We start from the raw sequence: 10,844 nt of genomic DNA on the forward strand, positions 1-10,844 counted from the left end.
AGGCCTAAGCGCCTCACTGATAAAGTGCTATGAGAGCCATGGGTGGGACTGGACATCACATTCAGAAAACAATTACACCAACAAGTTTAGTTTGTCTTTCAACAATTCACTGGTCATTCTATGTTATTCATCCTTAGATAATAAATATATAAACACAAAAATATAGATAAGCCTACAGCTCTCTTTGACTACTCCTCACTCCCATCTTAAGAGGTAACCACTGTTATCAGCAAGATATGTAGCCTTCCAGAACTTCTTCTATGTATTTACATACATAAAGACATAGTTTTATTTTGTGGCTTAAAAAGAAATGCAATCAAACTGTTTATGTTATTCTGCCACATCTTTTCTTCACTTAATGTGTCCTAAAGGTGTTTTCATGACAGCACAAATAGATCTGCCTCAATGTTTTTAACTCCTCCAAAGCATTCTACGGCACTACTTTTCAAACTTTATTGCCCATAATCCACAGAAGGAAAGATGTTATGCTTAATTCTTGAAATGTTTTCTATTCTCTTCTATTCCATTTTTTAAAAATCTGGATGCAACTGACTAAATTGAATTTCATGAGCTGCCAATGGGTAACAGTCTGAAAGACACTTTTGAAAGGATCTGTATTTACCCAACACCCTGAGGTAATTCAATTTCCTTCCAAGTTCTTCCTTTTACAAACAATGCTGCATAAATATCCTCATACGGGCCTCGTTGGTATGAGGATTTCTCGAGGACAGATAACGAGAATTGCTGAGTCAAAACACAGTCACATTTTTTTGATGGGCAAAGAATTTGAAAATATACAAATAGCTAATAAGCACAAGAAAAAAATGCTCAACATCATCAGTCATTAGGGAAATGCAAATCAATACCAAAAGAGATACCATGTCATATCTCCAAGGATGACTGGCTACAATCCAAAAGACAGACAATAGCACGTGTTGGTGAGGCTATGGAGAAATAGAACCCTCACACACTGCTGATGAGCGTATAAAATGATGTAGCTACTTTGGAAAAGAGTTGGACAGTAAACGAAGTATTACCATCTGACCCAGCAATTCCACTCCCAGGTATACACTCAAAGTGAAGTGAAAGCATATGTCCGTATAAAAACCTGCATACAAATAAATGTTCATGGCAACAGGCAACATTATTCGTACTAGCTAAACAAGTAGAAATAACCCAAATGTCATCAACCAATGAATAAATGAACAAAATGTGGAACATGTATATAATGAGCTATTATTCAGCCATAAAAAGGAATGAAGTACTGATACATGCTACAACAGAGATGAACCTCCCAAAAGACACGCTGTAAGATCCCATCTATAGGAAATGTCCAGAATGGGCAATTCTGTAGACGAAAAGCAGACTGTGGTTGCCCAGGACTGCGGTGGGGGGAGGAGAATGAGAAGTGTTTTGGACGGAATGTTTGTGTCCCCCACAAACCTCACGTTCTGAAATCCTACCCTCTCCGTGTGATGGTATTAGGAGGCGGAGCTTTTGGGAGGTAATTAGGATTAGATGAGGTCATGATGAGATTAATGGTCTTATAAGAGCTGAGAGAGCTTGCTTCCTCCCTCTTCCACATGAGGATACAATGAGAGGTCAACAGTCTGCAACCTAGGTAAGGGTCTGGCCAGAACCCGAACAATCTGGCACCCTGATCTTGGACTTCCAGCCCTCTAAACCGGTGAGAAATCAATTTCTGTAGTCTATTAAGTCACCCAGTCTGCGGTACTTTTGTTAGAGCAGCCCAAACTGACTGAGACAGGGCGCGACTGCTATTGGGCACATTTTTTTGAATGATAAAAATGTTCTAAAATTAGATTATGGTGATGGTTGCATAACTTTGTAAATATACTAAAAAAATCATTAAATAGTATATTTTAAATGGGTGAACCTAACGGCATATAAATTATATTTATAATTTACATTATAGATATAATATAAAGATATTTATTGAGCCTCTACTATGTGCCAGCCAAGGTCCTAGGTCTAAAAATATACTGAGTAACAAGCCAGATGTGTTCTCTGCCCTTACTGAGCTCACACCAATGACGAGAGGTACCCCTTGATCCAAGGTCATTCTCTTTCTCACCTCCTCCTACAAAATTCCTGAAGGCATGCTTTGCCTGAGAAAGCATAAATAAACTGTGTACGAACTCTTAGGAAATTACAAACTTACAGGAAAACATTTCTTTTGCGGTCTGCCCCTAGGCAGAGAGCAAGCACTTAATGGCCATGTAACAGAGGATCCTATACAGATGAACAAGCTGGGCCCAGGTCTTAGGGAGCTAAATTAGGGAGCAGCAAAAAGTGCAACATGGTAACAATATAGCAAAAATAGCTGAAATTTAATGCACTCCCCAGAAGGTGCCAGGCACTTAATACATTCAATCTTGCTTCCTCCAGACACCCAATAAAATAGATATTATCGCTCCCAAGAGAAAGAGCCTCAGAAGGGTTCAGTGAGTTACTCAAGCAATACACCTAGTAACTGGCTGAAGCAGGCTTCGTACCTAGTCATCCCGAGTACAAAGCCCAGGTTCTTTGGACACCACCAGGCAGGGCTTAACGAAGGGCGGTAGCTTGGGCAAGGTTCTTGGGGCAGGAATCCAGGCCTACATTTCACAGGGCTGGAGATCTCTGGGGCACTCCAAAGTGATCAGGTTTGGAGAGAGTGATGCACGCTGACCTAATTCAACAAAAGTCTGAGGACAAACTGGTTAGTCTCTAAAACTGGGGCTTGGAAATTACCAAGCAGAAGAGTGCTCATGGTAGCAGAAGACAAAGTGATTTTATTCTAGGGGTTTTCCTCTTCCACTGTGACCACAGAATGGAGAACCGTCTCTCGGGACATCTCTGCCAGGCTTTAAGGTCCAGTTCAAGTCCCAGCAGCTCCGTGAAACCCTCTCGGAACAGGTTTAGAGAACTAGTGGGACAGGGTATGAGATTCAGGCTTTGGATCAGTAGGCCTGGATTTAAATCCTGGCTCGGTCATGTACTTTTTGTGGATCCTTGACTGTTCGCCTCTCTGAGCCTCAATGCCCTCACCTGTAAAAAGGGGATAATACTATCACCTCAAAAGATCATTGTTTATTCAGTGTTTTAACAAACAGCTACTGAGCCCCATTTATGAGCCAGAGAGCAGGTCAGGAACTCGGGCTACCAAGATTAAAATGCAGCTCCTGCTCTCAAATAGGTCACAGTCTAACCTAGGAGACAGACAAGTTAACAGCATACCTGCACAGTCCAATAATACAGGAGTCATCGGCCACATGGACCATTGGGCACCTGACATGTGGTTAATCCAAGCTGAGAAGTGCTGCAAGTGTGAAACAGGTACTGGACTTCAAAGACTCAGTAAGATAAAAAAGAATAAAATATCTCATAAATAATTTTCGTTTACAAGTTAGAATGATAATATTTGGAAATGAGTTAAATAAAATACATTATGGAAATTAATTTCGCCTGTTTCCTTTTACTTTTTTAATGTGACTACTAGAAAATTTTAAATTCATATGTCCCTCAAGTTGTATTTCTGTTGGACGACACTAACCAATAAAATTCAAAGAGGTGAACAAGGGCTGAGATAGGTTCAGTGATGGGTAGGGTGGCTAGAAGAGTACACAGGACCCACCTGGGGATGGGGGATGTCAGTGAAGCATTCCTTGCAGTGACATTTAAACTAAGACCTGAAAAATAATAGACATTAATATGGGAAAGGGGGCAAAGGGAAGGCAATCCAGGCAGCAGCAACAGCGAGTACATAGGCCAAGCAGTAACAAGGCAAGATCCTTCATGACAAAGAGTTTGGCAGCCGGGCAGAGGGAAGGGCTTAGGGAGAAGACAGGGTAGGGAAAGGAAAGACAAAGGAAGCTGTAAAGTAGATGGGGTCAGATCAGGGAAGAACTTGGAAGCCATATTCAAGAACTTCATCCTGAATGTGGAAAGGAGCCTGGGAGGGTCTGAAGCAGGTAAGAGATTAGCTGCCAGGAACGTAGCCCTTGAGTCCTGCAAAGTCAGGGGGAGGAGGTAAGGAGAATACCTGATCATCTGTTGAGCTGCTTCTCTGAGTCAGACACTGGGCTAAACCCTTTTGGACTCACTCACTTTACAGATGACAAAAACTGAGGCTCACGGAGGGTAAGTGACATGTCTAAGGTCTCAGGATTGTTAAATGGCAGAAATTGAGATTGAAACTCAGCTAGATCTGGCCAACTAGCACTGAGATGAGAAAAGCTACCTGAGAGAATGATAATGGAGAATAATAATGGACTTTATCTTCATGGCAAGAAGAAGCATTAAACATACAAAGCAGCAGACTGTGATGATCAGATTTACACTTTAGAAAGAGCTTTCAAGCTGCAGTATAAAGGGCTATGAGGCATGAAGGAAAACAGGACAATCCAGGTGAGAGGTCGTACCCCAATATATTGGGGTAGTTATAGTAAGATGAAGAGAAAGGGACATAATGAACTACCAATTACGCAGAAGCTGCAAGGGGCCTTGCTCTGCCTTACACATAGTAGGTTCTCAATAAACAAAGTAACCATTTGTCCAGGTTTGCCCAAGATTGGACCTGGGTATACCTGCTGCCCAGATGTAAATATTAATTGTGCCCATTTCGCCCTTAAAAGTGTCCAGGTTTGCCCAACAAATAATATGGTCACCCTTTCAGTTAGGGTCTGTTGACTAAAAGCAGCAGCCTGTCCCTAGCAGACCTGGAAAAACATGCAGATTCTCAGTCAGGCTCTCTGCATCCTTCTAGCCACTGTCCAACCAGGAGCCCGACAACCAAAGGACCCCAGCCCTGAAGCAGTGAAAAGCTCTGTCAGGCCTTCCTAGCAGGAGAGAACCCACATGCCTCCTGGGACAAGTCCATTAAGAGGCCACTCTCGGTCATTATTCCCCAATCTGTATTACTACTGATGATGATGGTGGTAGTGGCAACACAATTATTCTTTAGGTACTGATTATGTGTCAGGCACTACACCTGCTAAGCAAATTTGCTGGGCACCACCCTCTCTCCTCTAATCCTCACCCCAACTCTGTTAGGTGGATATTACTACCCGCCCCACTTTACGGAAGGGAAAACAAGTTGAGTTACTCTACCAAGGTCACACAGCTAGTTAAAGACTGAATTTGAATCTAAGTCTGTTCAACTCCAGCCAAGGTTCTTAACCACTGCCCTCCATTGCTTCAGTCTTGGTGGCCACTACGTGACCCCGTAAGTAAAGTCTGGACAAACCAACTTCACTCCCCATAAGAAAGCAAAGCCCTAAACCAGAATGAACCATCAAGCACCCTCAAGGAACCGGCCCTAAACCAGCCCCCATTAATGGCACACTCCAAGAGGTCCCCCTCTTCCCGCTCTTTCGGAAAACCCCTTACCTGTCCCTCATATCCTCTTCCAAGTACGTCCCGAAATACAAGAGGAGGGTGTGGTGCGGGCGGGGACCCCCGGGTCTCCCACACTCAGTATCGGCTGGTGGGTCCCCAAAGAGACTCTCCCCCAAGATACACACCCCATACACCGCCCTTGTCCGGAAACCCTCAAACACCCTCAAGAGCAAACCCCAAGTCTCCAGTGGAGCCCCCAAAACCCGGGCCGCACCTGCAGCCGCTGAGAGTCCCCGGGAGGGTGACGTCCTCTTCCAACACCGACTCCATCATGGACACAGAGGAGGTGGAAGCATTGATGTCCGTGGTAGCGGCACCGCTCGTTCCCCCGCGATCGCTATCCGTCCGGATCTCCAGGTCCCCGCCCCCTCCAATCCAGCTCTTGTTCGGACTCTGGCGGCGCCGCTGGAATTCAAACCGCAGCCACCGCCATGTTTCCCGGCGCTTCTTCCTACGGAAACGAGGCGGGATCACTGAGGCGCGTGCAGTGAAGTCGACCGGCTGGGCCCCGAAGCCGGGCAGGGAGCGCGGGCGGGCGCCATCTTAACTAAGGGCAGAGCCTCCGCACTTGGGCCAGCAAGACTAAGGAAAGAGATGCAGGTTGCCATTTTTTGTGAGGGCATTCAGGCCGAGGCCTGCGCGGGCGCCATCTTTGTTAAGGGCGAAAGCTGCCCTTGGTCCGTTAATTTAAGCGGGAGCTGGGAATCCAGCTCCTCTTGAACACTCCGAGTTCATAAACTGGTATGTGCTTTGCTAGAATAATGACCCCGAACCTTCGAGTCTGCCTTTCCAAAAGGCTTCCGCCTTGAATTGAAACTCAGATAATCGGGTGCCTCCTCGCTTTAGAAGAATCCTACCTGTACAATCCTAACTCAAGTAGCAATTTCCACACTTAGTTCGAAACAAATAAGCTCGTTCCTATGAGCCAGTGGTCAGCGGCACTTACTCTCCGATCTCTCGCCTAGAGATTTGTTATTACCTTTAGGGTTCAAATGCACCTGAGGTCAGTAAACTGGGAAGCACAGAGAAAGGAAGTGACTTGCCTCAAGTCACGCACAGTAAATCTGTGAACTGGAGCCAAATCCACTGCCCCTGCCAGCTACATCAGGACTCTCTGCATAACCCTGGCTGCTTTTCTTAAAGCACAGAGCCATCGTCAAACACCTGGATGATATGGTGCAGAGCTTGGCCAGTAAACTCAACCTTCATCTTCCCATCTCAAAGTTGCTACATTCCTCTGCAGGCCGTCTGGAGAGTCCTGGATGAAAATAATTTGCAAAGATGGGTAAGTGGATGGATGGTAACCTTCCCTGTAATTATGTGTAAGTCCACCCTCAGCCTCAGTTTCCTCATTCCTCTTCAATTTAAGGCCTCTTTCCAAAAGAGGCTTTCTCTAATTCTCTAATCTAGATATAATCTTTCTTATATTCTTAGCAACGTGTTTTTCCTTTGTGGCACTTACCACATTTTGCAAGTATAGACTTATGTGGGTTTCTTTTTAACGTTTTCCTCCGTAAGGGCAGAGACTGTGTTCTGAATTGTTTCCTGCTATATCCTCCAACACCCAGCACCATGCCTGCCATCCAGCAGGTGTTTAAAACTATGTGTTGAATGAAAGATTAAATCAATCTGGAAAATGGGGCTAAAACCTATCCTGCAAGGTTTTTGTGATGACCTGAGATAATGTCAGTTAATCAATGGTAATCCCATAAATCCCATTCTCTCTCCATATCTCCCCCAACCTTTTCGCTTCCCACACCCCACCCCACCCCACACACACACACCCCTCAGCGAAACCTACAAAGCTCATGGTCTGCTCCTGTCCCTCTTCCTTCACCACATCTTCAAACACCCCCAGAATCAGCAATAAAATAACAGCCTGAGAGAGAGCATAGGAACCAGTTAGCACTCCACATGCCCTGCCCCAGGAAAGAGATGAGTGTATCCAGTAGCAGGGAAGCTGGGGTGTCAGGATTCTCACCCTGGTTGGGCTTCCCTCTCTCTGTGACCTTCGGCTGACCTTTCCTCTTCCCTGGTCCTCAGTTTCTACGTCTGTAAAATAACAGGTTTGGACTAGACGGATGGCTCAGGACCTCATAGCTCTCAAGGCGATTTCTTTGTATGTATTTTAAAGCTACTAATGCACAACCAACTCTGTTCTGGTAGAGGGAGGCTGAGTGCAAATCATCAGTTCCCAAATGAAGGAACTAACTTTCCATCCGGCAGATGAGAGCTCTTGAGAAAGGAAACAATGAAGAGGACTTTACAAGTTCTGAGCATCTCTTATGTGCCACTTGTACCGGGCATATCACATGCACCACCTCATTTAACCCTCACAACAGCGCTCCGGAGTAGGTGCTACTATTACGCCCATTTCACTTACAGATGAGAAGACTGAGGCTGAAAGAGGTAAAAATAACTTTCTTAAGATCTCACAGCTGGTAAGTGGCGGAGCTGGGATTTGAGCTCAGGTCCCTCTGAACTACAAAGCCCTAATTGTTTCAGACAGCCTGTCTTCCTTATTCGTTTCTTTTTTGTCCACTTTAGAATTTAGGATTAAAAGAGGTGAGGCCTGCATCCAGACAACAGTATTTCCGGGATGTGTTCACCAGGTTCTACTCCTTGGACAACTGCTTCATGGTGGCCAAGAGGTGAATCTGAGTGTGGGCAGGACGATTGCAGGACTGGAAGTCTGGGCACCTGATTCTGCCTCTGGGAAGTCCTCTGACTTACCCTGTGACCTAGAATCCCTTCCCCTTGCTCCTGGGGCAGACAATGCTGAGCTCACATGGTCGCATTATCTAATTAGATACTTTGGAAACTATAAAGAAATAAGAGCCTGTGAGTTCTCCTTATGATTAATCCATTGCCTCATTCAGCAAATGGCCATCTTTCTGGATTATGTGCTAAACCCTTTAGTGAACCTGAAAACTAAAAATAGAATCAATCATACAAAGGATAGGCTATTTGGGAAGTTGTTTTTCCTGTTTTCATGGTCAGAGATGAAGCCCTTTGCCCCTGTCTCTGTCTCACCATGGCCTTTCTTTCTGCCAAGCCTGGAGGTGACGTCACTACCACCAGCTGTCTGGGCTATCTGGCGCCATCTCCTTGACAACAGCCATCCAGCCACAAAGCTGGCATTATTATTTCCTTGGGCAAGGTCATATCAAATGGCTGGGAAGAAGTAGTTTGCAGCCAGATGTTTCTCATTAGGGTAGAACCCTCCTGAAGTTTTAGCAGCTGAAGCATCTCATCGAGACACATGAGCTGCCATTACTAACAGCAAGAATACCTTTTTACAGGATCAATACATACACATTGCTACTTTGCACTATTTCATTTTATTCTCATGATGCTGTGAAGTAGATTGGAATTCCTGCCCTGCTCTACAGATGAGGAAGCTGAGTCTCAGAGGAGAGGTTTTCCAAAGGCCCCCATTCTTTCTTCCTTTCTTTCTCTCTTTCTTTCTCTCTTTCTTTCTCTTTCTTTCTTTCTTTCTTTCTTTCTCTCTTTCTTTCTTTCTTTCTCTTTCATTTTTAGCTTTTCGTTTAGAAATAATTTCAGACTTAAAAAAATGTTGCAGAAATAATGCATAGAATTCTCTATACAGCCTTTCACCCAGCTTCCTAAAATATTAACATCTTCTGTAACCACGGCACAATTGTCAAAAATAAGAAATTACATTCATACAATTTGATTTCCTTGACCTTATTTAAATTGAATCAGTTTTCCCATTAGCGCCCTCTTTCTGGCCCAGGAGCCAATCCAGGATTCTGCACTGCATTTAGTGGTCATATCTCCTTACTGTCCTCCAGTCTGTGACAGTTCCTCTGTCTATTTTTTTCATGACAGTGACACTTTGTAAAATTCTTGCCAGTCCTTTGATAGAGCGTTTTTAAATTTGGGTCCGTGTGGTGTTTCCTCGCGCTTAGACTGAGATTATACGCTTTGGGCAAGAATAACAGAAGTAACGCTGTGCCTTTCCCAGAGCATCAGGAGGCAGATGGTGTTAATATGTCTCATTAATTGATAATGTTAACTCTGATCTCTTGGCTAAGATGGTATCTATCTGCCGAGATTCTTCATGGTAAAATTCATAATTAATAAGAATCGTGGTAATATTTGAGACTATATAAATACCTTGTTTTTCTTCAAACTTTCACCCACTAATTTTATCATCTATTTTATCTATTGATAATTCTTAACCAAAACAATGAGTACAGTGGTATTTGCTAGTTGGTAATTTTCTGTGTTCATCATCCCTTCTATATATATATTATTTAGAATTCTAATGTAAGAGCTTTCTCTTCTCCCTCATTTATTTAATTGTTTATTTATTTGCTTTGTTTTACGGATTATAATCCCCTACTATCATTATTTCTTTTGTTACATAATTGTCCTAGATTTGGCCAAGTCCCCCTTCAAATACATAGGTATGCCAAGATTCAAACCCAGCTCTGTCTGGTCCCAAGGTCAGCAGCTTTTCTTGTGCACCACCCTGCCCCCTTGCTCTTAAGAGCTCTTCCCAGCCAGCCTTCGCCAACAGCCATCTTTCACCAATTCCCAGTTAGTGCCCACTGTCTTCTCCATTGCATGTTGGGTCACTAAGCCAGTGAGGCCTTCTAGGACCAATATCTAACCGGAGGCGGTGCACATAGTAGGTGCTCGATGCCAGTGTGTCAAATTAATGCAAAGCCCTGACTTCTCAAGATGGGAAGAGGAATGAGAGAAATGCCCCCCTATTAAGGGAACAGCATGTAGATTATTGGGCTAGAGAGGGTAACACACATCATGATGTCTGCATAGACCTGCCAGTTCAACTTTCTGGGCTTATCTGTAAGCTCAGTGCATTAGACTACAATACCAAGGCCCCCGTCAGCCCTGACAGTCCCTGAATAACTGGTGTTAGCTACCACATATTGAGCTCTTTCGATGTTCCAGGCACTGCGTTAAAACTTTATACTTATCTTCACAAATAACCATATGAAACAGGGACTGATTATGCTCCAATTTTACAGTTGACAAAACTGAGGCCCAGAGAGGAGTGGGATGCGCCTGGCCACCCAGCAACTCAGCAGTGGAGCTGGGAGCTCAGCCCAGATTTCATTCCGAAGCCCATGCTGTTAATCACTATGTCATAGTGACTTTGGCTGAATTACTGGTATCCTGCCTTCAGGAAGCCGGTTAAAATGCACATAAGTAATTATAAATCAAAGTAAAACATCTTACAATACTTCATTGTAAGAAAATAACAGTAGGATTCCAGAGGGCACAAAGAGAAGAGACTGAGTCATTCTGATTGAGCCATTGGGGAAAGCTGTTTTACAAGCAAGGTCAATGCCCTGCCAAAGCAGGACAGAAACCTGTACACACTGTATGGGGACTAGTTTCACACTTTTTAAGGCCAGGAGAAATAAAATAGCTCTTGATGCAACACCATTTTC

The 10,844-nt window shown here is 44.1% G+C and overlaps 1 protein-coding gene and 1 long non-coding RNA gene across 3 annotated transcripts in view; one reads left to right on the forward strand and one right to left on the reverse strand.

The window, feature by feature from the left end:
* CDK5RAP2 (CDK5 regulatory subunit associated protein 2) overlaps positions 1 to 5,827 on the reverse strand; it is a 169,843-nt gene extending 164,016 nt beyond the window's left edge. The window contains 1 exon segment of the mRNA XM_011360968.2: positions 5,615 to 5,827. Within this exon segment, the coding sequence (XP_011359270.1) occupies positions 5,615 to 5,673 (59 nt within the window). The 5' untranslated portion in view covers positions 5,674 to 5,827.
* The window catches only part of LOC111740302, a 10,286-nt gene continuing 5,226 nt past the window's right edge, over positions 5,785 to 10,844 (forward strand). The window contains exons 1-2 of one of the 2 annotated variants that reach the window (XR_002780578.1): positions 5,785 to 6,685; positions 7,627 to 9,872. This is a non-coding gene — a long non-coding RNA (uncharacterized LOC111740302). The remainder of the gene's footprint in view (positions 6,686 to 7,626; positions 9,873 to 10,844) is intronic. The other variant, XR_002780579.1, reaches the window with a different exon arrangement.

This window comes from Pteropus vampyrus, unplaced genomic scaffold, assembly GCF_000151845.1.
Source record: "Pteropus vampyrus isolate Shadow unplaced genomic scaffold, Pvam_2.0 Scaffold61, whole genome shotgun sequence".
NCBI classification, from domain to species: Eukaryota; Metazoa; Chordata; class Mammalia; order Chiroptera; family Pteropodidae; genus Pteropus; species Pteropus vampyrus.